At 47.5% G+C, this 27,975-nt stretch overlaps 1 protein-coding gene across 1 annotated transcript; it reads left to right on the forward strand.

Annotated features, from left to right (window-relative positions):
* The first annotated feature begins 8 nt into the window (after positions 1-8).
* PPM1G (protein phosphatase, Mg2+/Mn2+ dependent 1G) lies at positions 9-27,975 on the forward strand. The gene is made up of 10 exons (XM_052809565.1): positions 9-192; positions 5,466-5,535; positions 19,838-19,923; positions 21,859-21,991; positions 23,426-23,895; positions 24,329-24,466; positions 25,277-25,511; positions 26,408-26,537; positions 26,696-26,798; positions 27,242-27,975. Exons 1-10 carry the CDS (start codon positions 73-75, stop codon positions 27,443-27,445), a joined length of 1,689 nt encoding a protein of 562 aa, XP_052665525.1. The 5' UTR covers positions 9-72; the 3' UTR covers positions 27,446-27,975.

The following is a 27,975-nucleotide window of genomic DNA, read 5'->3' on the forward strand; positions in this document are numbered from 1 at the left end:
CCGCCCCCGCCCCTCCGCGCAGGGCCGCCGCGCCGCGGGCCGTGGTCCGCCGGCGGAGGCCGCCGCGGCGCCATGGGCGCCTACTTGTCGCAGCCCAACACGGTGAAGAGCTCGGGGGACGGGGCTGGGCTCGGGCCGCGCCCGCTCCACTTCGGCTTCAGCGCCATGCAGGGCTGGCGCGTCTCCATGGAGGTGAGCGGGGCACCGGGCGCGGGCCCCGTGGCGGAGGGGCCGGCGGCGCCGGGCGCGGGCTGCCGCGGAGCCCCCGGAGCTGCGGCTCCAGCTGCGAGCTTGGCGGGGAGGCTTCCTTCTCCCCCGGCCCTTCCTCGGTGTCCTGCGCCGTCAGGCGGGGAGGCGCGGCGGCCCCGCCGGCGGCCACCGGAGGGACATGGGGGGGGGGGGCCGGTGGTCGGTCCGTCCCTCCCGCGGGCAGCAGGCGCTGAGGCCGCGGTGCCCGCGCCGTCAGAGCGGGGAGGGGGCTGCCTCTCCCGGTGCTACCGTGGCCTCGCCGGAATGCCGGTAGGCTGTCGCTGGTCCCGGCTGCCGTGGTGACCCGCTGGGGAGGCACCTCGCTTCGTGGGGGCCCCACGCGGCTTCTTGTCGGGGGCGCTCCCGGTACGCACAGCCCGGAGAAATCCCGGCGGGGAGTGAGAGACTTGAGCGAAAAAGCAGAGGAACGGGCAGTTCAGTGCTTGGGATGAAGCACTGAGTGAAAGCAAATGAAAACCCCCCAGGCAAAAATCCCTGCTTTTCTTTCCAGGCAGAAATGAAGTGTCAGTCTCTCTCTCCCTGGTTTGGGGTTTTTTTCTCTAGGCAAATTTATTGGAGGAATTCTCATTGCTGCTCCCAGTCTCCTGTAGCCAGTCCTGCCTTTACCATCCTATCAGCTAGGCTCATTATGGGGCAAATTAATTATCGCAAGATAAATACCTGGCTGTGGGAGCCAGGTGTTTGCCCACGCTCCTCCTGGGGGGCGGGAGGGGGTCAGAACTACTTTGTAAAGGTGCTTGTATGAGGGCAATGTCGAGCTGCTGGGACTACTTCTCTGTCTGGCCAGCAGTTACTCGTTCTTTGCATTTAACACCCTCCATGAGTACGATTAATGTGCTGGTTTATTTTCCCTTCCAGGCAGCCGGCAAACAGGCTAAATTAGATGAGGATTAATATTGGTCCCTCAAACCCCCAGGGTACACCTTCTCTGAACACAGTAAAGCAGCCTTCTTGTTTGTAGTCCTTTGACTAGTTTGGAGAGGATGCCTCATTCAGACTGTCGGGGATTGATTTTTTGCAAATACGGTTTCATGAGCCATGCTATCAGATACTTTACTGCTACTGAAATGTTACAGCAGTCTTGCTGGTGACAAAACAGTGACCAGGTGTTTCCTCCTTTCTGTGTGCATCAGAGCCCTCTGAAACCATGAGCTCTAGTTTCCAGGGTAGAAGAGGCAGGAGAATTGGTGCTTGTGCTCTTAAGATACACTCAGAGTATGTGTGTGCTAAGCTGACTGTGACTGATAGTGTCTCAGCTGGTCCACCCTGGTGACCTCTGGAGGGGTGAAATGGTGGTACAGAGGCATTACTGGAACACTGAGGTGATGTGCAGTGTAATCTCTGCAAGGCAATTAGCTCATGTGTAAGAAGCTGAATGCAGGCAGTGTTCTGGCATCCTTGGTGCACAGAGGCCAAAAGTGTTTTGGGGAGGCAGGCCTGGATGAGGGAGAGCAGAGAGTTGCCCCTATTTATAATGCTGGTAGGCTAAAATAGCCCTCCCACAGGTGGGACATTGGCTCCTAATTTCACTTATTTGAGGTCTGTTCTTGCTGCTGTTGACCTTTACAGAAATTGGATGAGGCCCAGAGCTTGCAGCTGTGTTTTCTGCACTAGCCAACATCTTTGGCTTATGTCCCTGGTGGCAGAAGGAATACTGAGGCCATTGGTGTAGACATGGTTTAGCTGTGTTATCACAAGAAATGAGAAGATGGCAGGAGTGCTTGTGTTACAAGTTGAACCTGCTGCAAATTGCTTCTAAGTCTGTGATGGGATAGAAACATGCATTGTTGCACATACAGCTCGGCAGAAATTCTTTTGCATTTTCTTGCATTCCAGGGCTGCGTTCTTCTCTGTGTCTTGTCTTGGTTTGTGGTTTTTCCTTTTCTTCATGTTTAATTGTACTTTTGCTCTTCTGTAAGGCTTGGAGAAAGTTCTGAGCAAATATTTACGCTTATGGCTTTAGTTATGTTAGTGAAGCCAGTCAGAGTGTGTACAAGTGGTAGGACACAGGCATTTTTCGGTAGCAGAAATTTGTGTAAAGGAGTTGTCTGTTGTCTTTAACTTACATTTTAGGAGCCCCCAAGTGAGGTAGGTATACAGGGCCCTGAAGAAATACTATAATAAAAATCTATTCTTAGTCCAGAGAGGTTGCTTTGTGAGTAAGGAAATGTTTGGGGCAGATGAGGGACCCAAAGGATAAGGATACCAAAAAATAGCGTTAGGTACTATGAGCAAATCAGAAAAGGGAAAAAGGTGAAGACGGCTTTGTGGTACAGAGGGGAGTGCTCTGGGATACAGGGAAAGGTGCAGGAGGCACTTTGGAAGTAGTTGGATGGGGCCTCTCTGAGCTCTTTGGTGCTGTTCCGACCATATCTCCAAAATGAGACATCCAGCAACCCCTGTGTGCAGCTTCATTCCTGGGCTCAGAAAAAAAAGCTCTTGCTTCAAAAAATGCAAGAATTTGGCTCAAAATATAGAGATTTGTCAAATTAACTCTCAGTTTTTAACTTGTTTGCTAATTTCAACTGAATTTTATGTTGTTTCAAACGTACTGTTTTTCAGTACTGCCGTAGTAACCACTGAGGTAGCTGTGGGAGACCTAGAATCCCATCCTTGAGGGGAAGGCTAGATAGCAGAAAGCTGGCATCCAGGCTTTGTGAGTTCTTGCTCAGTCTGAAGAGCATGAGATCATGGTTACTTAGAGGACAATTGCTGCAGTGAGCTTACCAGGCCTGGAAGCAGGGATGGAGACTTGTAAATGACAGCCGCTTGTGCTAGCAGCACAAGGTGGTCTTAGTGGTCAGTCAGATGCCCTCTGAACTGCTCGTAGTGTTGAAAATGCCTGGGACTGGAGTGCAGCACGGCTTGTGGAGCCACTGCCACTTATGCTAGGAGCAGTGTAGAGCAAGCCCTGTGTGCAGCATGGGAGCTGAACCATCTCCCACCAACATGTGCTGGCCTTGTTTTTCTGCCCTCCTTGACTGCAGCGCCCTGGTCCAGGGTCAGGACAAGTGGTGAGTGCTCTACAAATAGAGACGAGACCGTTTTTGCTGCCAATATTGGGTTTCCTCCCCAGCAGCATTTGTGTTACTTGCTCTAATTAAACTGCTGTTTAGTCACCTGGGACTTATCCCAGTTACTTTGTTGTGGTTTTGCTGTCTCAGTAGCTTCTGTAAATGCTCTGAAAAGTGAGCATAAAAATGCTGGTTCCTTGTTTATTCTTATTTTCATTCGCTATCTCCAGTGAGCTCTCTGGTTAAATTTCCTACATTATAATTCAGAGTCATTTTTTTCATTTTGAACCAAGATTGTGGTTTGCCTGTTCAGATGCTGTTTTCATCACAGTGTCAGGAGTTTCATTGCACTAAGTCCTGCATAAACCCAGAACCTCTCTTTTTCTCTTTTCCTTAGCACTTGATAGAAATTGCAGGGGAATGGAGTTCTCTTCTTATAAGATTGTGGGACTCCGGAGGGCAAAAAGCTCTTATTCAAGGAGTCCTACAGTAAAAAAGTAGAAGAGCTCAACAGTTGCTTGGCTGTGCAGCAAGTGTAGCTCTGTGTGTGTGTGTGTATAGAAATTTTGGGTTATGGCTGGCAGTATGGACGCATCCAAATCTTTGAGCCAGCTGTCTCGGAGTAAGCACAGTGTTTTGGGGCAACTGTAGCACATTTAACTTTAAGGTGATGCACTTGAGCCACAGCAGAGAGACTAGATCATGTTGTTTAAAGTATCACATGATCTTGAACAAAAGTATGTGGGATGTGGTCAGGCTGTAAGTTGGTAGGTTAGGGCTTGAACTTTAAGGAATGTTAGGAGATTAGTTGGGCAGGGGGAGGGTTTAAGAGAAAGATTCACTCCATCCATCAGTTCTAGGCTTTGCGTTGAAATAGCTGAGTTCTGTTTGCTTACCTGTAGGGTGAAAGAGGTCAGGCACCTGGCTGTAAAATCTGGGTGTTGCCACCTTCAAAGTCTTCTGTTCTTGAGAGACCTTGTGGAGACAAAGGTTGCTCAGCATATATAGCTTATATGTTGTTGATCTTTCTAGTTTGGGAGCATGCACAGGGAAAGGCTGGATACAGTTTGATATTTAAGCCCAAAATGCCCCTGGGACACACCTTCCCTCTCATTTGGCCCCAGAGATTCTCAGAGTTTTTGGACAGTTGCAAGAACGAAGACTTATGTCTTACCTTAGGAAGTGATACCTGGGTTCATACTTTGGTTTTTGCACTGTTAGTTGACGAGTTGCTTGTCCTTTGCTTCACTGATTAAAAGAGACTTGAGAGAGGCCAAGCTCTTTGCCTTGCTTGTCAGGTAGCTGTGCCTGAGGCCAGCAGTGCCTTCCTGGAGCATTTCACGTGGCAAGAAGAGCAGGAAGGAGCCTTTGTCCCAAGAGAAGGTTTTCCATCCCAGTTGTTTGTTCTCACTGGATGTGGTAATCCTGTGTCCTGCAAGGCTGCCTTTTATTGGGGTGTTCAGGTAGACAACTGCTGCTGTCTGTGACCACATTCATCAGGACAAGCAAAAGCAAAGCTACAGCTGGTTGAAGGCATGAGGTCAGGAGGCTCTGTGTTTGACCTTCTAGCTTTGTCAGTGCATCAGCATGGCTTTTCAGTTTGCATGGCTCTTGTTTGGCAAGAACTGTGGGAATGGCCAGATTCCATAGGTGAGTTGCATTTGTCTGCGTGGGGGAAGTTCTAGTGTATTGGTACCAGTATAACTTGTATTTTTGTAGTTACGCTGGGCTAGACAGCCCTCAGCCTAGGTACCAGTTTGTGCAATAGAGCACAGCTTGCTGCCTCATGTTCTTTAAGGACTGTGAGCTACTACAGTAACACAGGCCTTACAAGTACCATGAGCAGAGGGATTTGGTTCTGGCTTGAGCTTGGCCATATCTAGAGTTGTTGTACTGAGGATCTGAAGGGGTTTCTGGTACAATCGCGTGGTGTCAAGGCTGGGTTACTGCTCTAGCATAGAGCGCACCATAACGTTAAAAATCCATGTCCCCTCTTTGAAGATGAGTGCTCACCAGGTAAGCTTTTGAGAATATGAGAGGAGGCTTTCTTACTGTTCTTGCTCTCCTTCTGGATTTGAGAATCCCTGTGTCAGTGCCCATAGCCTCCCTGCTCCTTTCTCCCACTTCTCTGCGGGGTCTGGTACAATCCATGTCATTCCAGGCTTTTGCTCTCTCTTTCAGGATGCACACAACTGCATACCCGAGCTGGACAGTGAAACAGCCATGTTCTCAGTCTACGATGGACACGGAGGTAACTGCATCCACTGTGTTCTCTCCAGAGTCCTTCAGTGTGGCTCTTCTAGGCTGCTCAGTGCCTGCTGGGGCAAGCATCTATCTATCATTAGAAATTTGCTCCTTCTTGGGAAGCATTTTTTTTGATAGATATCATTGACTAAGGTTCTGAAAGTTTCTTAGGTTTTCTAGAAGGAAGGTCGTGAGTTGATACGAAATTGAAATGAGATTTGCATTCTGTCTTCTAAAAGTTTTAAGAATGGCTGTTTTCTTGGTGGATAAGCTAGACAGGATAATCACAGAAGAGTGGCAGTAAGAAAAACTACATGAGATTGAACCAAAGGTCTGACTCTAGTCAGTATGTTCTGGTAGTTGCCAGTACTGGTTGCCCAAGGAAAGTGTGAAAAAACAGAACAGGCAGATCCATTCCCTGACATAGTGTCCCAGTTTCCATTCCCCACATAAGGGCTCCCTGAGCTAGAGGTTACAGCCATTCGATCTTACAGACACGCTTGAGTCTTCTTGATGAACTAACTTCGTGAATTTGTCTAATTGCATTTTAAACCAAGTTTATATGTTTGGAGGTTATTTGCATAGGATGTTTTGTGTAGAACTGTATTTGAAAAAAGACTTTGATGTAAATCTGCTGCCTGATAATTTCACTGGAATATCCCCAACACTTATGAGAAATTAGTGAATAATCACTCCGTTAGCACTTTTCACTTTCATAATTTTGGACTTCATGTCCTTTCTTCCAGTCAGAAGAGTCCTAGACTTGTCTCTGGTCATACAGCTGAATCTGTACTATTAAATAACAGCAGCACCCGTTTTGTGGCCCTGAGGTCATGTCCTGGTTTCGGCTGGGATAGAGTTAATTGTCTTCCTAGTAGCTGGTATGGTGTTATGTTTTGGATTTAGTATGAGAAGAATGTTGATAACACACTGATGTTTTCAGTTGTTGCTAAGTAGTGTTTATACTAAGTCAGGGATTTTTCAGCTTCTCATGCCCAGCCAGCAAGAAGGCTGGAGGGGCACAAGAAGTTGGGAGGGGACACAGCCAGGACAGCTGACCTAAACTGGCCAAAAGAATATTCCATACCATGTGATGTCATGCCCAATATATAAAGCAGGGGGAGTTGGCCAGGGGTAGGGGGGGGATTGCTGCTTGGGAACTAACTGGGCATCAGTCAGCAAGTGGTGAGCAATTGCATTGTGCATCACTTGGTTTGTATTCTTTTATTATTATTGTCATTTTATTATTATCATTATTATTTTCTTCCTTTCTGTTCTATTGAACTGTTCTTATCTCAACCCATGAGTTTTACTTTTTTTTTTTTTCCCCTGATTCTCTCCCCTATCCCACTGGGTGGGGGGGGAAGTGAATGAGCAGCTGCGTGGTGTTTAGTTGCTGGCTGGGGTTAAACCACAACAGCTCAGTTGGCACACTCTGGCCACACTGATGCTGTTAAGCTGTCTTAGCGTTTAGCATAGTGTGGCTGCTTCCAAACTGGCTGTTGGTCTCTGAGTGTGCTAACTAGCTTATGCCAAAATTGCACCATGGATCATTCTAGTAATTTTTAGCATAGGTGATAAAATGCCTGGGCCGTGGAACTCATTAGGCTACTGGTGTTGGACGTAGCCACAGATTCCAAACATTATATTGTACCACAGCTGTGATTATATTTGTCCTTCTTTTGTGTGGACATAATCTAATTCTGTGACATGCTTTTAGTTAGGCTGACTAGAACTGCCTATACCTTTCAAATTAGATATACCATGAATTTATTGTGACATAAGTGTTTTCTGCTTTGTTCTCAGTTCCTTTCCTAACAATTCCTAACAGCATGTTAGCTGTTTTGATACAAATAAACTGTAAGGTGACATTTTTAGAACTCTGTCCTCAGTTTCTTCCAGGTCTTTCCTTAAGTGGTAATAGATGGTTTTGAGTCCATCCAACATGAATATGGAGGTTGGTTGTCTTGTCTTTTGTTCACGTTCTTGTCTTTGTCAGTGAGGAATTTCATCTGCCAATATCACATAAAAGTGCAAGATCCTGCTGTTAAATTTTGCAGGTTATTTTAGTTTTGATCATTCTGAATGATCCATCACTTCTTACTGACCTCTTTTCCAGATTGTTTATGTAGATGTTGAACAACATAAGTCTTCAAAGAACTCTCCCAGTGGCCATCCTCTGTTTTGAAAACTGTCTGCTTCTATCAAACCTTACTTCTTTTCCCATGGCAGCTTAGCATGTAAAACATTTGATGATTTATTTGAAAGCTTTTTGAAAATCTATATGGAGTAGATCAACTAAACTGCCTATTTCCTCCTGCTCATTGAATCTTTCAAAAAACATTGACCAGTTTGTGACATTCTCTGCTGTATATTTAACCCCTGCCCATCCTACCGTATGTATCCATGTATCTGCTAATTCTATTTATTACAATTTCTACTGTTTGCTGTGTTCACGTACCAGATATGCTGGTCTATAGTGTTGTGAACCCAGTTTCCACCACATTCTGAGGCTTTTCAATTTATTTTTTTGGTATGATATGTATGCCTTTCATTTCTCTGACAATGGAGCAGATTCAAGTGGAAGGTTATATACTGCAGTTTGTAATTTCTTGCTCTCATTTAGAACTGACTTATCTAATTCTGCCAATTTGTAAATAAGAGTTTAATGCCTTTTTTTGCAATAGTCCTTATTAAAAAGGTCAGCCTGAGTAGGTAGCTGACTAGTAGCTCTTCAAAAGATGTCATCTCAGACTGAAGCATTTATCCTTTTAGCTTTATCCTTTTAGCTGTTTGTTTTAATCTCCTTCTAATAAGTGTCTTTATTGACACATAGCTCCCCCTTTTTGGAGGTCAACATATCATAGTCAGGTTTTCTTTTTGCTCCTACCAGGGTGTTTAATTTGAATACAGCAAGCCCTATTGTAATTTTTTCCCAGTTTGTATGCAGAGCGATGGATCTCTCTTGCCCTGTTCTTGGTCGTTGTGCTGGTTTTGGCTGGTTTGCTGGGGTTTGGATAGAATTAATTTTCTTCATAGTAGCTAGTATGGGGCTATGATGTGGATTTGTGCTGAAAACAGTGTTGATAATTCAGGGATGTTTTTGTTATTGCAGAGCAGTGCTTACACAGGGTCAAGGCCTTTTCTGCTCCTATCAACCTGCCAGCAAGCAGGTTGGGGTACACAAGAAGTTGGGAGGCGACACAGCCAGGACAGCTGACCCCAGCTGACCAAAGGGATATTCCAGACTGTATGATGTCATGCTCAGCAATAAAACTAAGGGAAGGTTGGCAGGGGGGTACTGCTTGGGGACTGGCTGGGCATCGGTTGGTGCTGAGCAGTTGTTTTCATTTGCATCTCTTGTCTTCCTTGGGTTTTATTTCTCTCTCTTTTTATTTTCCTTTTCATTATAATATTATTAGTGGTGGTGTTATTATTATTTCAATTATTAAACTGTTCTTACCTCAACCCATGAGTTTTTTCACTTTTAGCCTTCCAACTCTCTTCCCCCCATCCCGCTGGGGGGGAGTGAGCAAGCAGCTGTGTGGTGCTTAGCTGCTGGCTGGGGTTAAACCATGACAGTCCTTTTTTGGTGCCCAGTGTGGGGCCCGAAGGGTTTGAGATAATAACAGATTGACCAGAACGTATTAGAAGGGATTTATATCTGTTAACAGTTGTGGGTCACGATATTGATTCATCTGTTCTCAGTATTAGTTTATCTGATCTGCACCATGCTCTTTTTTTTGCTGTATATGTTAAAGATTGGTGTTGGCTTTTGCAGTTTGCTGTGCTCTATAGTGATTAGTGATGTTTTGCCTGGGAGATTTGTTATTAAAACACTGACCTTGAGCTTAATCTGGTATTTGGGCTCTGTACTGAAGCCATTACTGTACTTCGGGTACCATCTCTCATGGAGACAATTAACAATTATGCTTCTTCCTCTGAGAGGTTTTTTGTGGAGGCAATACAGAATGACACCTTCGCTACCTTCTTCTGTGATGTTTTCTCCCTTGTTACAATAACTTCTCAGTAACTTGAACATCCTTGGGTACTTAAAATATTTCTATTGGTATTTCTTAGGAATATTACTTCAGTTTTGTCTAAGGTTAACAAGCAATTTAGGAATATGACCCAGGCTCCATGAGAGTATGGTTATGGGTGCCACGGCACAGCATCTGGGAGAGTATGGGCAGGTATCTAGAGAACTTCTCACCTCCAATGGTCTGCAACTTCACTCCCGAACAACTACAGAATCCTGATGAAGTGACAGAATGTTTGGGGGGAAAAAAAAAAAGGCTATGGCTATTCCAAAGAGGCACAACTTACCGCACTGTGCTGGGCCCTGGCCAGCGTTTACCAGTGCTGCTCAATATTATGCAGCACCCTCAGGGAGAAGAGAGGGAAAACATACCAACAGACACTATGGCTAAACCAGACACTATATCAGCTGCCCCTATAACTAAAAAGAAACAATGGAAGCAGAAGTCAGCAAGTCAGCTCGTTTAGTAAGGGATGAAGAAGCTTCTCCTAAGACAGAGCAGGAGAAAGAATCAGAAGAGGCAGCCTGTTCTGCAGCAGAGCAGTCACAAGAACAGGAAGAGGAAGAGACTGAAATCATAAATGAGACAGAAACCACCCTATCCCTAAGTAGGCTGCAAGATGTGCGAAAAGATTTTAGCCATCAACCAGGTGAGCTAATTCTCAGCTGGTTACTCTGATGCTGGGATATTGGGGCCAGTAGTCAGGAATTAAGAGGGTGAGGAAGCCCAGCAGCTGGGATCCCTTGCTGTGGATAAGGCCATTAACAAAGGGATTGGAAAAAAGGCAGGAGTCCTCAGTCTTCGGCAGTGACTCCTGTCAAGTGTGAAGGACAGGTATCCCTTCAAGGAAGAACTTGCAAATTCCCAGAGCAAATGGACCAACATTGAGGGAGGTATCCAGTGTCTGAGGGAATTAGTTGTGTTGGAGGTGATCTATAACAACCTGGATGACACCCAGGCATCCAAAGACCTGGATGAAATCTGGTGCACGTGATCCATGTGGCAAAAGTTTGTACGAAATGCACTGACATCATACACCCACACCCTGGTGATGATGAGCTGAACAGGCATGGAGGTACCAACTATAGATGAACTGGACAGGCAACTCCGAAAATACAAAGATAATCTCGCTTGCTGCATGTGGGCCTGTGTCTCAGCTGTGGACAGACTGACCCAAAAAATGTCCGAGCAAGCAGAGAATGATAGGTCTTCCTCACACACTCCAACCAAGGAGTCAGCCTTTTTCTGTTCAAGAGAGAGGGTACCGGAGGTAAACACCATATGCAACCCTGTGGTTCTTCCTGCATGACCAGAGGGAAGACGTGAGGAAGTGGGATGGTGAATCTACCTGGAGACTAGAAACTCGGGTACAGGAACTGCAAGGAAAAACAATGGCCAAAAAGCATCCATCCAGGAAAATTACTGCTCCAGTGTCTGTTGGGCAGAGTAGAAAGGCTGATCATACTTTTGACCCTGATGAAGGGACTTCTGTTTTACAGTTACAAAAATCAAGTAATGAAGACTCCAACCAGGAATAGAGAGGCCCTGCCTTTGGCCAGGCAGAGGAAAGGGACAACTGGGTTTGCTGGACTGTGCAGATTCAGTGGCCTGGCACATCAGCCCCACGAGAGTATAAAACTCTAGTGGACACCAATGTACTCTAATGCCATCAGATTACAAAGGGGCGGAATCTATCTGTATTTCTGGAGTGACAGGAGGATCCCAAGAACACTGTATGTGTTGGAGGCTGAGGTGAGCCTAACTGGGAATGAGTGGCAAAAGCATCCTATTGTGGCTGGTTCAGAGGCTCCATGTATCTTTGGCATAGACTACCTCAGGAGAGGGTACTTCAGAGACCCAGAAGGGTACTGATGGGCTTTTGGTATAGCTGCTTGAGTACGGAGAAGATTAAACAGCTGTCTAGCTTGCCTGGTCTCAGGGGACCTGTCTGTGGTGGGGTTGCCATGGGTTAAAGAACAGCAGGTGCCAATTGCTATCGTGACAGTGCACCAGCAACACTATCGCACAAGTCGAGACTCCCTGGTTCCAACCCATAAGCTGATCAGCGACTGGAGAGCCAAGGAGTGATCAGTAAGACTCATTCACCCTTTAACAGTCCCATATGGCCAGTGCAAAAATCTAACGGGAGAGTGGAGTCTAACAGTGGACTACTGAGGCCTGAATGAAGTCACACCACTGCTAAGCGCTGCCATAGCAGACATGCTGGAACTCCAGTATGAACTGGAGTCAAAGCCCATCAAGTGGTATGCAACAATTTATATTGCCAATGTGTTTTTCTCGATCCCTCTGGCAGCAGAGTGCAGGCCACAGTTTGCTTTCACATGGAGGGGTACCCAGTACACCTGGAATTGACTGCCCTAGGGGTGGAAACACAGTCCTACCATTTTCATGGATTGATACAGACTGCACTGGAAGAAGATGAAGCTCCCAAACACCTGCAGTGTATTGATGACATCATTGTGTGGGACAGTGGAGGAAGTGTTTGAGAAGGGGAGAAGCATAATCCAGATTCTTTTGAAAGCTGGTTTTGCTATAAAACAAAGTAAGGTCAAAGGACCTGCACAGGAAATCCAGTTTTTAGGAATAAAATGGCAGGATGGGCATTGTCATATCCCAATGGATGTGATCAATAAAATAACAGCTATGTCTCCACCAACTAACAAAAAAGAAACACAAGCTTTCTTAGGTGCCGTGGGTTTTTGGAGAATGCATATTCCAGGTTATCTTCTGATCGTAAGCCCTCTCTATCAAGTGACCGGAAGAAGAATGACTTTGAATGGAGTCCTGAGCAGCAGCAAGCCTTTGAACAAATTAAACAGGAGATAGTTCGTGCAGTAGCACTTGGCACAGTCTGGACAGGACAAGATGTGAAAAACATGCTTTACACCTCAGCCAGGGCTAACGGCCCCACCTGCCGAGAGACTCAAGGTCAACCTTGAGGGTTTTGGAGCCAGGGATATAGGGGATCTGAAGCCCGTTATGCTCCAGCTGAAAAAGAAATATTAGCAGCATATGAAGGTATTCAAGCTGCTTCAGAAGTGGTTGGTACTGAAACATAGCTCCTTTTGGCACCTCAATTGCCAGTGCTGGGCTGGATGTTCAAAGGGAGGGTCCCCTCTATGCATCAGGCAACTGATGCTACATGGAGTAAGTGGGTCACACTGGTAATGTGACAGGCTCAAATGGGAAACCCCGACTGCCTGGGAATCCTGGAAGTGATCATGGACTGGCCAGAGGGCCGAAACTTCAGAGCGTCATCAGAGGAGGTGACTTGTGCTGAAGAGGCCCCTCTGTGTAATAAATTACCAGAAAATGGAAAGCAATATGCCCTGTTTACAGATGGATCCTGTCGTATTGTGGGAAAACATCAAAGGTAGAAAGCTGCTGTGTGGAGTCCTACATGACAAGTTGCAGAAACTGTTGAAGGAGAAGGTGTATTGAGTCAGCTTGCAGAGGTGAAAGCCATCCAGCTGGCTTTAGATATTGCAGAAACCACGACAGTCATCTTTGCCTTCTGATCTGCCTTAGCGTTCTGCCTCCCTGTCATTGTCTCAGGGTGGGTTTTGATACTCTGGTTTTAGAATTTTTCTTTTCCTGTTTTGGCATAGTATTCCAATCCATAGGGATTCTGTGATATTTGTTGTTAGCTAGTTTATTTGTTATTTGGCTCTAAGCTTTCTTTATTCAATATTCAAATGGTGTGTATGTGTCTAAATACAGATCAAATCTTGGAGTGGGATCTACTTTCAGCCTTGTGAAGATGAGATGGGATGGGTTTGTGCATGTATATGCACTGAAAAAGATTTGATCTAGGAACCTGTATCTCTGGAGGCCTTTTTCTTGCCTTGGTTTCTGCCCTGAGGCTGCTGCCCATTCTTGTCTTCACATGCCGTATTCAAGCCTGCGCTCCTGGAGGTAGAGAAATTGTACTGCAGTGAGATTCCAGCTGAGTCTTAGGTACTCTGGAGCCAGCCTTGCCTGAAATGCCAAGATAAATTGACTTCGTTCCATATTTCATCTGAATGTGATTCCTGCTTTTAAAACTGAATCAGATTTAGTTTTTGGCAGTGGCATCTAGCCATGCAGAAATATGCTCTGAGACCTGAACTTTCCCATGTATGCTTTTACCTTTCTGCGTGGTCTTTCAGACATCCTGAAAACCCCACGTGCTCTTTTGCAAAGAAAAGCGGTCTCTTTTTATAATTTTGTAGGAACATAAAAGTATGCACTCTGGAGAATCCTCCAGATACTTACTTTTTCACTGAATTCAGTGCTACATGTTACATGTTTTACTTCAGCCTCCTGAAGACCTTCCTACTACTGCATCTGTGTGACATTAAGCAAGAAATGCAGCTCAGGCTTTGGCATTACTTAGCTGCGTGCTGCTTCTCTAGAAAACATTAATAAAATGATTCATGGAGACTTTAAGAGTTTTACAGTGGGTTTCACACTGGATATGTGGAAAGTGTGATCCTGGATTCATTGTTGGTTACGTATTATGGTTATAGCTGAGTAATTGTATTCTCTAAGTGTTCAGCCCCTGAAGGCTTTTGAAGTCCCCAACAGCTGAAGGCAGTCCACACCCATGGGTACCAGGGCCTGCTTTTGTACCTCTGCTTCTCCTCTGTCCTGCTTCTCAGGGAAATGTGAAGAAGTGCAAATTGCATTTGATAAGGTTTTCTTTTCCCTGCTGTCCTGAAACTGTCAGCGCCAGGACTCCTATCGCAGTTTAAAACGCAACTTGGAGTGTGTAGAGCTTTGTCTTGAAGTTAAAAGCAACAGACTTCATTCCTCCCCCTGGGGAGATAGTCCTGTGGTCTTGCCCACCTTGGTGAGGTGAAGAGCCTGTGTGGCAGTTCCTCACACTTACCTTGCTGTGCTATATTGTACTCATGCACTCATCCTTCTCTTGCTTAAACAAAATTGTTTGTTTTCTGGGTGTTTGCGTCTTTGGAAAATTCATTCCGTTTTACTGCTTTGCAGGTGAGTTTTGTGCTTCAAATAGCTCTTCCCAACATTTACCATTTTGCTGGAAATGTTGTCTCAAATGCTTTTTACAGGTAAGGGCAACCAGGACCATTTGCTGTAAGTCTGCTTAGGAAGCTCTGCAGCCCTCAGTATTTAATTCGTTGCTGATATGATTTTGAGGCTTTTAGTCAGTTCTGATGCCCAGGTGAGCATGAGTCGTTTTGGGAATATTTTATCCTGGTGGATTGTCTGTTGGTTATCTATACAGCCACAATAAGAGTGTAAATTTGTATGTTTAACACAGTAACTGCAGAAGTGAGGTAAACTTGATTTTGAGCCAGCGGTGTAGTAGGTGAGGCACCATCGAAGAAAAGCAGCAAGTGGCTGTAAAGGGAGTGGGGAAGTCTTTTGCTCTGAGATCCTTGTGGTCTGTCCACGGAGTCACCATTACTCAGTTGCAGCTGGTGTCTTTTTGATAGTTGTTCTCCTCCCTAATTCTGTGCCACAGGCTAGGAGTATCATGGGCTGAATCCTTTGAACCCTAGTGGAACTGACAGGGAAGGACCTTGATGAAGAGCACCAAGCAGGACTGAGGTGTCTAAATGAGCTTTTGTGATTACCTGGCTCTTCAGCCCTGCTGCTGATGCCCTCAGAGGGAGGATGCTTGATATTTAATGAAGATGAGACCTTGATAAAATGTGGTGGGTAGGCTGATTTTGGCATAAATGTAACCAAATCCGGGTTTGTGTTACAGAATGAACTGAAAGGAGCCATTAGTGTCCACCAGGTAATTATGCTGATTGCACCCAGGCTAAACTGCAGAAAGGCTCCCTCACCACAGCTGGCCCTGGTACACAGAGGCCACACAGTGTGCAGGTTAGGACCTGGGGTGAAGTAGAGCTTCTCTATTGTACTCCAACAAAGGCTTTGTCAGTGAGAAAAACCTGGTGGGTTTCTTGCTGCGACAGGTCCAGAAGTGCTAAGATGGAATATTTTAGTACGTCTGTCTGCGTGTAGAAGATGAATTCCTTGAGCCGGTTCAGTTTCTCTGGCCACTGGCAGCAATGTGCTTTGAGTTACTGACTCAGCTTATAAAATGCATTAGATCTCACTGGGACTGCTGTGCAAGCAGCTAGACCTGAGGTCTGTGTGCTGGGCCAATAGCTGCCTCCTGCGCACCAAAGGGACACACACCTATTAGATTTGAGGACTTGTTTTGATGGATCATCTTCCAGGGCCAGAGGACTCCAAAAGAGAACCTTGTTATTCTGGATCTTTTGGTTAAAACACTGTAAGTGAGCACCTTTGTATCCTTTGAGCAAGGGAGATGGAGTACCACAATAACCAGCTCTGCTCACAGAGGGTGACCTGGTTTGAGGGTGAGCTGCAGCTGATGAAGAGAGAAGTCTAGGAGACTGGCAAAAGGGTCCTGTGTGAAGCCTCATCAGTTTGCAGCAGAAACCTCTGTTGTGACATCTGTGCTGGAGCTGCATGGGAAGCAGCAATGGTTTCTTGTCTTCTGTGGCACCTACAAACTCTCTTACAGTAATTTGTCTTTGAGTAGCTGCAGTCAGGCACATCAGACATTCCTGGATCACTATTTAATCTCAGTGTCCCTGTTTCAAAGAAATGTCTTGTTTAACTGCCAAAGCTTTTCATATTGGGGCTTGTTTCCTGCTTCTGTGGTGACAGAGCAAGACCTTTCTCTATTGCATTGCTTTGCACAGTGCTGCCAGGCTTGTGGAAAGCATCTTCCTGCAGGCTGTGCTCCAGCCCCATGCCCTGCCTGCTTACAGGGGACATACTGGGGCCAAGGCTGCAAAGCTGTCAGTGGCTTTCTCGGATCAAGCTACTTGTTGCTGTGAAGAAAATCCCTTGTCCCTAGCTGTAGCAGAAAGATTGCAATGTTCAGTCATCTTTTCCATCTGGTGGGTGATCAGGTGTCCACGCTGGTATTATTAGATCTGTCAGCTGCTTCCAGTAGCACAGATTGCACAGAACTGCTGCCTCATCTGCAGACCCTGCTGGGCCAGGACAGGGGTGCCCTTTGGTCACTGTCTTCTCCCTTTCTGATCTCAGCAGGTAGCTGCGGCCAGTCCTCTTCTGCCAGAACAGTTACCTGGTACAAGCGATGCAGGGTTTTACCCACCCCATTCCTGTTTGGGGTAAGACCATTGGGGAAGCCTCTGAAGAGCTGCAGGGCACAGCATGGCTTGTGTGCAGATGACACACCTGTGTCTCTATCGTACACTCTGGATGATGCAGTTCAGTGCCCCAGAGAGTGTCAAAATGAGATGAGTAAGAGATGTCAGCGCCATCATGCTGGTCAAGATTGGGCAGGCAAGAATGATTCCAAGTTGGAAGAGAAACTGGAGGAGATTGCAGCTGCCCCCTGTGATGACCCGCTGGGCCTGTTTCTTGTCCTGTAGTTCCTGATTTGGGATTAGATATTCCTGCAGTTTTCCTAGTTTTTCTCCTCCTCGGACTGCTGAGGCACACTCAGTACACCGCCTTGCTTAATGGTCAAGCCTGTACGTGGGACTGCATCACTGGCATGTCTAGGTCTTGGCCAAGTCCTGGAACTCGCCTGGAACAGCTCTGCCCATGGAAGAGCCCTGTGTCCCTGCAGCAAACTGCCCCATCTGCATTTGGGCCAGGCTGATCTGCTTGATCCCTGTCGTATGAGTGAGGATGTAGCAGCTGCCTGTGTTCTCTGCAAGTGCTTCAGGGCTACTGTTTCACGGCCTGCTAATTTACGCTCTAAGTAAAAGCAGCCTAAATAAAAGGGCGCACATAGTGTGCTCCTGGCCTGTTGTTCCAGAACCATCTCACAGAGCTTTTGGATCCGCTGCATGGTTTTCTGCCGTGGTCCAAGACCGTGCGCGCATTTTCCTCGGTGGCCATACCTCTCTGAGCAGCCTCTGCTCACTCCCCCCAGTCCATCAAGTGATCTGGAAGACCTGTCACTGTCGTTATTCACCACTCCCTCTATCTACAACTTTCTCAGAAATTTTGTTTTATTTTGGCTTTTTGATAAAAATGTTACAGTATCATCTGGAGCCAGTCCTTCAGGACTACATATAAATGCATCTTCCCATGTGATTTTTTCAGTTTCGTCTCATGACTGGTAGTTGGCAGTTCCTTAACCTATTCTGCTTGTGCTGTCTTGAAAGTTTAACTTCTTAAGTAAAGTGCTGTCTTATATACATATATGTATATGTAAGTTTTATGTAATATTTATATATATATGTATGCACATTATATACCTTACCTGAATCTGTTATATCAGCATGCTTAGTTTTATCCTAGTATTTTTAAGAGCAGAGGTTGAGTTGGATTGGCAAGATCTGCTTCTGTAAGCCCATGACAATGGACATTAATTGTCTGTCCTTTTCATCTGAGATCCTGTAATGTCCATCCAGTCTTTTATTTTTCTGCCAGGTCTGTGGTTGTCAGGTCACCTTGGTATTCCCTTTTAAGTTGTCATTAAAATGCTAGGGTCACTCCTATTTCTTAGATCACTTATTTTTCTGTAATCTTCCTTTTTTGTTTTTCCTCCCTCTTCCTCCCACTCTGCGTTTTTGAGAGCACAGTCAGAATAGAGTTCAGTCTCTTTGTTGTCTAGATCTGTAGCATTGAACTTTTTGCAGCACTATTTTAACAGCAACTGTTTTGCAAGGTTTCTGTTCTTTGTCAATGGCCACTTGATCCCTTTTCTGCAGGCACATTTGAAAAGTCCCTTGTCTGCTGTTTCTTTCTTTCTCCCAAATCTCACTACCTCTTCGCTTCCCACTATGTTCCTTCTGCCTCTCCCTTTGCTAAGCTGATGGCTAGCTCCTTCCCACCCTTCTCATACTTCCCCCTCGATTCCCCTGCTCCCCTTTCCTTCACAGAGCTTTGCTCCTGTGTGCATTACTTCTTGTCATGCCCAGCTACCTGCACAGCTTCTGTTTGGCTGGAAGAAAGGGAGGGAAGCTGGGATGTGCTAGCAGGGAGGTCAAGAGTTGAGTGGCTGTTACAGCTCTGCTGTAAAAATTGTCCTTCTCTAGCCAGGAGGGAAGGAGCACATGTGGCACTCTCGCCTTACTTATAGCCATAGGAAAGCCAGCAGTGTGCAGAGACGCTCCCGAGCACTATGCTCCACTCACTCATACTACTCCTGCTTCACCCTGTCATAGAGAATGTCATCCAGCACAGTCTTAAGCATGGTCCTGGACCCTGCAGTACACCCCTCCACCTGCCTGCAGTCTGCCCTGCTCCCTCTCTGCCACTCTTCTGTGGCTGTCATTTAGTTTGTTTCTCAGTTTCTAGTTCTAATTTTTCTTTCTCATGACCTGTGAGCCAGGTTCCTATGTCCTACATTGCTCTTTGCCTCTCATATAAAAACCTAAATTACTAGACTGATCTCTTACAAGTTGCACTATTCTTTCTGGTCTCACTTGCTGAGCTGAACAACAGAAATTCACAATCCCTCCCTCTGTTTAATCTTCTTCCTCTCTTAATAGCACCTTCATGATCACAAAAAATGTGTCTTGTGCTCTGTTGCATACTTGACAGTACTACTGAGCTGTTGGAGTGGTTCTGGCTTTTAAAAATCTTTCAGCTGCTCTAGGAGTGGGTGCTTGGTTTGAGTTGTTGACCATCAGTCCAAGTGATCCTCTGCTCTCGGCAGCCTGGTGTTCTGGTCACCATTCACTTATACCGTGCACACACGCACGCCTTCCTGTACCAAGATGACTGCTCTGCCAATCAGGACCCTCATCTTCCTCAAAGGCTTATCTTAAGGCTGTGGCATCATATTTTCATTGGTCTAGAACACACACTGGAATACATAATGCTTTTTGTGCTGCTCGTTGTGTGTTGGTAGTGCTCTGAGAGAGTTTCCCATGACCAAAAGCTTGCCTTTTCCTCTGCTTGTTGTTTATCCCTGCGCTTACGTGTGAAAATAGAGCTTTCTAGGTAGGATGGGCCTAAACAGTTGACTGAAGTGCCAAAACAGGCCTAAGCTCCCTTTCAGGAAGCTTACAGCATCGGCCAAAGCTGATGGGTAAGAGCTCGTCGAGGTTTGCCAGTGGTCATCAGCAAATCCTGCTGGTCTGGAGTTGTAGCCTGCTGGGAGGTGTGAGTGAGATCCCCAGCAGTCTGTTGCTGCGTGACTTTTCCGTGTCTGGGTTAGTTCTGCTTTGTGTCCCAAGATTTGCCTCAGGAATTCAGTTGTTCAAGAGTGCATTTTGCTTCTGGGAGGACCAGCCTCTTTAAGTGATTTCTGCTGTCTTTCAGGAGAAGAAGTTGCCCTGTACTGTGCCAAGTATCTTCCTGAGATAATCAAAGACCAGAAGGCCTATAAGGAAGGCAAATTGCAAAAGGTAAGAATCCAGCTCTGCCCTGAAACAAGCAAGCACCAATGCAGACGAAAGCCCTTGTTTAGGTACCCAATACTTATGTGCAGGGCCCTGTTCCTCCAAGGTCTGTCTGCCATGTCTTCCATTTTAATTTCCCTTCCTTGTTTCTAGAAGTGTACACCAGGTGTTGATTGTATTTTCAAAGATAAACCTTCTTCTATTTTCCAGGTTTCTTTTTTTTTGTTTTTTTTTTTTTAATTTTCAGACTCATTCCAGTCAAAGGTGTGGGCTGTTCTTTGAGTGGTTTTGGTGGGTTGTTTTTTTGGGGGGCAGGGGTAGCTTTTGTCAGAGGTGGGAGGTTAGTTCATGTCTTGCTTCCACCAAGTGATCCCTCTCTTGTAGTTCTCCCTCCTAGTATTAATGCCTGATCTGATGTTGGGTATCCCGCGGGTTGGTGCTGGGATCTGTAGCAGTGGGGGTGAGGGGAAGGCAGTCCCTCCAGAACTTCCATTTACATCTAGACTGAGAATAGCCTATAAAGCAAATTTGAATCAGTTTGTGGCTCTCGCTTTAGGCTGAAACACCCAAGTATCGTGCTTTGCTGATCCCAAGCTGGCTGTGCTTGCTGACTGCAATAATCCTGTCTGCTGAGTAGAGGAGCCTGCATGCTGAGCCATTCCGCACAGTGGCTTTGAATGCTATCCTGTCCCCCTGTGGGCTCCAGCAAGGCTTGCGACTCAGTGTCCCATAAGATCCTCCTAGAGAAGCTGTGGAAGTGTGGGCTGGATGAGCAGACAGTGAGGTGCATTGAAAACTGGCTGCGTTGTCAGGCCCAGAGGGTGGGGACCAGCAGCGCAAAGTCTAGCTGGAAGCCATTAATGACCAGTGTACCCCAGGGGTCAATACTGGGTCCAGTCCCATTTAATGTCTTCATTAATGATCTGGAGGATGGGGCAGAGTGTACCCTCAGCAAGTTTGTAGATGACACCAAGCTGGGAGGAGCAGCTGTACACCAGCGGGTCGTGCTGCTCTGTAGTACAGAGGGATCTGGACAGGCTGGAGAAATGGGCTGCCAGGAACCTCATGAAGTTCAGCAAGGGGAAGTGCAAAGTCCTGCCCCTGGGGAGGAACAACCCCAGAGCACCAGTACATGCTGGGGGCTGCCCGGCTGGAAACAGCTCAGCAGAAAAGGCTCCAGGGGTCCTGGTGGGCACCAAGCTGGCCATGGACCAGCAACGTGCCCTGGCTGCAAAGGCAGCAAATGGCATCCTGGGCTGCATTAGCAAAGCATTGCCAGTTGAGAGAGGTGATGATCCTTCCCCTCTGTTCAGTGCTGGTGAGGCCACCCCAGGAGTGCTGGGTCCAGTGCTGGGCTCCCCAGTACAAGAGGGACATGGACAGACTGGGAGAGGGTCCAGGAAGGGGCCACCATGATGCTGAAGGATTGGAGCAACTCTGCTATGGGGAAAGGCTGAGGGGACTGGGACTGCTCAGCCTGGAGCAGAGCAGGCTCCGGGGGATTGAATCCATGCCTACAAATACCTGCAGGGAGGGTGCCGACAGGATGGAGCCAGGCTCTTCTCAGTGGTGCCCAGTATCATGACCAGAGGCAACAGGCACAAACTGGACCCTGGGAGGTTCCCTCTGAACATCAGGAAACACTTTTCAGTGTGAGGGTGACTGAGCACTGGCACAGGTTGCCCAGGGAGGTGATGGAGTCTCCATCCTTGGAGCTATTCAGAAGTTGTCTGGACATAGTCCTGGGGAACTGGCTCTGAGCGTCCCTCCTGGAGCAGGGTGTTGGATCAGGTAGACCCCAGAGGTCCCTGCCAGCCTCAGCCATTCTGTGATTCTGTATGGTGTGTGTTCTGGAAGAGACTTCATAACACAGCATGACATGCAGGCATCCTGTAAGGAAGATAAAACTGTGCACACTCTCATGTCTGTGTTCACATGTAGGCACTGGAAGATGCTTTCTTAGCCATAGATGCCAAGCTCACCACTGAGGAGGTGATTAAAGAACTCTCTCAGATGGCTGGGCGACCCCAAGATGATGAAGATGAGAAGGAGAAAGTTGCTGATGAAGATGATGGTAAGTCAGATGCCACTGAATAGACAAGACTGCAGCTCCAGGACAGAGACTGAGAGCAGCTGGGCCAGGTGTCCTTTAGCAGATTTTCTGTCCAAATTTCTCCGTTAAATTTCAGCTGGAGTTGAACTGCCACCCCTCAGCACTGTTTATTGCTTTGGGCTGGTGCTAGGGGAATTCTGGTTCATTTGCTAGCTTAATCCTATGAATAATAAACCAGTCTGTCACAGTTTTCCATAGAGCTTCCTCTATGGGGTGCAGAGTTCTAGGATGTGTCAGAAACCTCTGAGCTAGGAAATGAGCTAAGTTGTGAAAGTGGAACAATATGATGTCCAGTGCTTAGCTTTCCCAAGCTGGTGTCAAGACACCAGCTCTAGGTAGGATTGAAGTAGATTCTGGTCTCTTCAGCAATTCTTTTTCTCACAAAGAAGCAAGTGTGCTTTTCCACCAGCAACCACTTGGCAGACCATGAAGCCAGCTAGAAGGTGAATCCCAGGGTAGAATCCTGTGCTGCTCTCAGATGAATGTCTTGTGACTAGCCTTGAAGCAGATGTGAAGCGATACTGTCACCTTCAATGCTGCATGTTGGTCTGAAAATGCTGAATTTGTTGGCCCTCATTCTCCAGCTGACAGGGACAAAGCGGTTTTTTGGTTGGTTGGTTGGGCTTGTTTTTTTTCTTTTTGTCCTGTATTTTCAGGAGTATTTGGGATATGGGTGTTTCTTTTCCTTTTGGGATTAACTAGCAAAGAAGATTATAACCAAGGGGATGTCAGTAGGGAAGCAGTGGTCATTGCCTCATAGTTTAGGGAAAGTCATCCTATTTTCTGTCCAGTGTCCCATGTGGGAGGTACTGCCTAAAGCTATTCTATCATCTGTTTGTAAGTGTTTAGATTACAGCTGGTTGGGATCCCTGTGGTGCTTAAGGCCCATGGAGCAACTGCTATAACAAAAACTTCTTGTTCCTGGTTGCAGTATTAATGAACAAATCTGCATATGAAAGTGGTCTACCTGCTTCCCCCGCAGCTTCAGATGCGCCTGCACTCGAGAAATATGAGGCTCTTTACCCTCCAACCTTACATCCAATTTAAACGCTCTGTGCTGCCTACAAGTCAGCCAGATAGCATCAGAGGCCGGAGGCACTAGGGTAACTTGCAGACTGCATGCATCAGCTGTGGTTAGAAGCCATTGCCCTTCCATTTGCATATTGTTCATCTGCGGCGCCTGGAAGCTGTGGGACGGTGCAGGCCTGGCTGCGTTTGTCTGTGCCTGCTAGTGAGCAGCCTGTTGAGCATTGCTGAAACCTGTCTGCAGTAGCAACCTCCAGCCAGGGCAGCTCACTGCTGAACCCAGCGTGTGCTGCACAGCTGCTGCTATGGTGATGTACCCTGCTTTCTGACCCTCTTTGTCCTCACCCCCCTCCCCCTTTTCATTTTTAGTGGATAATGAGGAAGCTGCTCTTCTGCATGAAGAAGCCACAATGACCATTGAGGAGCTTCTCACACGTTATGGACAAAACTGCACCAAGAACCTCAAAAACAAGTCTTTAGCTCCAGCTGGGGAGAACGCTGCGGAGGGGACAGGCAAGCAGCATGATGGGGAGTCAAATATGAATGGAGAGGCTGACCCAGGGGAGCTTACCGACCACAAGGAGAGGAAGAATGGGAAGCCAGATGAAGAAATCACGGGTATTTCCTCCACCTCAGACAAAGCCAGCGCTGGAGGCAACAGCCCTGCTCTGCAGAAGCCTGAACTAGGCAAAGGTGACGAGGCCGTCACCTCTTCTACTGGGGAGGCCGGGCCCTCCTGCTCCTCTACGGGAAAGCCCCAGCGCACAACCAAATCCAAATTTTTTGAGGACAGTGAGGATGAGTCAGATGAGGTTGAGGAAGAGGAGGAAGACAGTGAGGTAGGAAACAGCACTGGGGCAGAGTGGCCTTCTGGCTGGGCAGAATGCGTTGCTTACTGTGGTACTTGAGCTACGAGCTTCTGGCTCATCCTAGGTGTGTCCTAGGAGTAGGTTTTTCAGGCTGATACTATGAGACCATCTCATGGGAGTGTTGGGAATTGTTTAGATAACCCTGACGGAAACATAACCTCATTGTGCAGCGGCCATAATGGATAGCCCTTGGTCTTGCTGCATGCGCCATCCCTCCATTCACTGTGTTAGTTGAAACTAGCTGCTCTGATTGTAGACATCAGGTGTGGGGGAAACATACCAGGTCATCTCACTCTTCTGGGGCAAACTTATCATCTGTCCCCAGGATGGAGGGACCAGCTGTCTGGGGAGGGCACTGAGAGTGTCCTGTGTGACTCCTGGTGGTATCTCTCATTTCTTGTAGGAATGCAGTGAAGATGAGGATGGTTACAGTAGTGAAGAGGCAGAGAATGAAGATGATGAAGATGACACTGAAGAAGCAGAGGAGGATGAGGATGAAGAGGAGGAAATGTTGTTACCAGGCATGGAGGGGAAAGAGGAGGTGCACACTCTGTTCTTGTGTTCTGCAGCATAGTGTGGAGCCAAGGGCACTTGGGGAGGGGGTGGGGCAGGACTCAGCAAGGAGTTATTTCTGTTCAGATGGGGATAAAACATCCCTTTTGTTCTCCTGAGGCTGAACACAGCTGCTGACAGCCTGACTTTATGCAAAAGGCTGAGGCACAGGGCATGGATCTGGGCAGCAGGTTGAGATTGGAAGAGGCTGACCCCACTACTGGGTTTGCTGTGCTTAGAAACTACTGGGGGAGTTGTGTGGAAGGAGAGTACAGGACAGTAGCAGGACTGCTCTGCTGGCACTGCTGCTCCTGGGCAGAGGACTGCTCTTTGCCAGGCCAAGTCTGTGGCTCCTCAGGCCATGGCAGTGCTGGTGGATGGGCATGGGACCCAGGATGTCAGGAAAAGGGGACTACAGCTTCCAAGGTGCCAACCTCTCTTTGGAGAGATGTCCTGGCTTGCAATGAGGCTTCTGCTTGAGCTGGGCTGGGGCTGGAATCAACACATTAGAGCTGAGGGTATAGCAGGACATGTTGAACACTGGAGAATCCTGAACCACTGATGCTTTGTGAGGCTGGAATGGAGGTATTGCTTGACCCTGCCTGTCAATGAACACGCTCCCGCTGTGTTTCACACTTCCCTCAGGTTTTTCTCCATTGTTCTGTGGGTGTTTATGGGAAGAAGGGGTGAGACACAGCACCTCAGGGTTTGGGACACTGCTGGGCTTGTGCTGGTTCCCTTATTGACCCAATACGGAGCAAGAGAACGGAGTCTCAGCATAATCATTTGTCTCTTGCAGCCTGGCTCTGACAGTGGAACAACTGCTGTCGTGGCGCTTATCCGGGGCAAGCAGCTGATTGTGGCTAATGCTGGAGACTCTCGGTGCGTGGTGTCAGAAGGTGGCAAAGCTGTCGACATGTCATATGACCACAAGCCAGAGGATGAGGTGGAGCTGGCCAGGATAAAGAACGCTGGCGGCAAGGTCACCATGGATGGGAGAGTGAATGGTGGTCTCAACCTCTCCAGGGCAATCGGTGAGCAAGACAGGGGTGAGTGCTGGCATGCCTGGCCTCAGAATGCTGTGCCCAGGACATCCATGCTTCCAGGCAGTGAACGCTGAGATTGTCCTGGGAAATACACAGAGAAAGGAAGGAAATAGCAGCAGCCGTGTGAGTGGAGAGTACTTGTGCAGAAGGACCCAAGCCATTGAAATTGTTATCCTAGTGTAAAGAGATAAAAACACGTTTAGGACAGAAACCAGGAGTTTGTTTATCTCGGGAGACACTAGCATTTCCACCAACTATTTTGCGGTGGCCCTAGAAGTGCCTTCCTAGGATGTAAGTCCAGATGCCAGTCAAAGCTGATAATCAGTTTTCTCAAGTGAGCTTTGGCTACTGAGGGTTTGGGAAGACCTGAATCCGGCAGTGTGATGTGGGCATTGCACTGAAATATCCGGCCCTGGACAGCCTGAGCTTCTGGAAAATGAGCATCTAGTGTTATCACAGCAAAGCCAAGCTAGTGCTGGGGTGAGCTGCAAATCCTGCTCCAAGACATGGGATAGCTTCTCTCATGAGCATTGCTGCAGGATCTCAGCTGGTGTTGTCAGGTGCTGTGTGCTGTTGGACTGGTGTTGCCCCAGGAATTGGGGAGGTGGCACTTGGTTTGGGGTGAAGAGACGTTGAACTGGCAAAAGGCACCTGTTTCCCATTGTATGGCAACAGTGTGTTGGGCTCGCCAAAACTGATGCCTTGAACATGTGGCAGATTTTTCTGTCTGATGCGCTCACAGCCTGATCGGCTCTGGTTGTGGGAGCACTGGCTCCGATTCTGCTGGGCTTGCCCTTTGGCAGGGCAGTGTTTCTCACTGTTCAGGGGTAGGCAGCACTGCCAGGGCCCAACCACAGAAAAAGTGATCCTCCTCTCCACTACAGGTGATCACTTCTACAAGCGAAACAAGAATCTGCCTCCAGAAGAACAGATGATCTCTGCCTTGCCCGACATCAAAGTGCTGACAATAAATGATGACCACGATTTCATGGTCATTGCCTGTGATGGAATCTGGTGAGTAGTGAGGGAGCAGTTGTGTCTCTTGGGCATCACTGCTCCAGTCTTTCTGTGGAGCGGGGCCTTGGGAAGGCCCAAGGGCCCTGGGTGCTAATCAGACACTATGGTATGACTGCTCCCTCCACTTGCCCTTCTGACTGCTCCACTCTATGCAGGAATGTGATGAGCAGCCAGGAAGTGGTGGATTTCATCCAGTCCAAGATCACCCAAAAGGATGAGAATGGAATCCTGAGGCCGCTCTCCTCCATTGTAGAAGAGGTAAGGTCCAGACCTTCACCATCCCTTCAGCACACAGTGTTTCTGCATCCCAGTTTGGTGCCTGACTCTGCCCTCCCTCTCCATCACACTGGTTTGTTCAGCACTTGGGGTATCTGGCAGCATATGGGCTGCAACACTGGCTGGAACAGGAGCAGAGACACCTCTGAATTGTGACTCAGTTCCTTTGGCACCCTTACCAGTGTTTCTGACCTCTAGGCTGCTGTCAAGCCAAAGGAGTTTCTGTCCACTTTCAGAAAACCAGGGCTGTTGAGGCTGTTTCTGTCCCTTGTCTGGTTGCGAACAGCATTTAAGCCCAGCCTGCAGTGTTCCGGCCTGGCAGCCCCTAAGCCGCTGTCAGTTGTAGAATGGGCCCAGTGTCTCAGGTTATTCACAGTGCCATGTCTGTGCTCTCTGCTAACCTGTCCTGTCCCGTCCCTCCTCAGCTGCTGGATCAGTGTTTGGCTCCAGACACCTCAGGGGATGGCACTGGCTGCGATAACATGACCTGCATCATTATCAGTTTCAAACCCCGTAATACACACCCACCTGCTGAAAGTGGGAAGCGGAAACTGGAGGACATGGCAGCACCGGCAGCACCAGCAGAAGAGAATGGCGGTGATAACAACAAGAAGGCCAAGCTGGAATAGCAGGCCTTGCACAGGGACTTTGCTGTGCGCTCACCAGACTCTTGTTTCTTAAACATGCTGAACTCAAGACTCCAAGGTCTTGTCCTTTTTTTAGCCTTAGCAGAGGCCTTGTTTGTCCATGTCCTGGTTGGGGGGTGGGGGGCGGGTCTGGTTAGCAAGGGCATGTCGCACTGTTCATCTGTAACCATTCCAAAGAGGGAGCCGAGGGCAGAGCCGCGCGCGGGAGCAGCCACCAGCCACAGCACAGGAGCCTGCCACAGCTGGCAGCCTGTGAGCGCAGAGCCCTGTGGTTAGAAGAAGGATGTCCCCCCATTGTCTCTGTGTGGTTGTTGCCATTTCTGTGCCTGTGAATTTCTGTTCGGAGGGAAGAACTTTTTCACTGTTGAGGTTTTTTTAATCTGCACCCGATTATTTAAGGCCCTTTCTGTTTTTATTTGTGAAACAATCTGGCGGTGGTGCTGCTGCCACACCTCGTTCTGTTGTACACTTTCAATCAATACTTTTTTCAAACTAAAAGCCCGGAAAATGTA

Source organism: Harpia harpyja, chromosome 15, assembly GCF_026419915.1.
Source record: "Harpia harpyja isolate bHarHar1 chromosome 15, bHarHar1 primary haplotype, whole genome shotgun sequence".
In the NCBI taxonomy this organism is placed as follows: Eukaryota; Metazoa; Chordata; class Aves; order Accipitriformes; family Accipitridae; genus Harpia; species Harpia harpyja.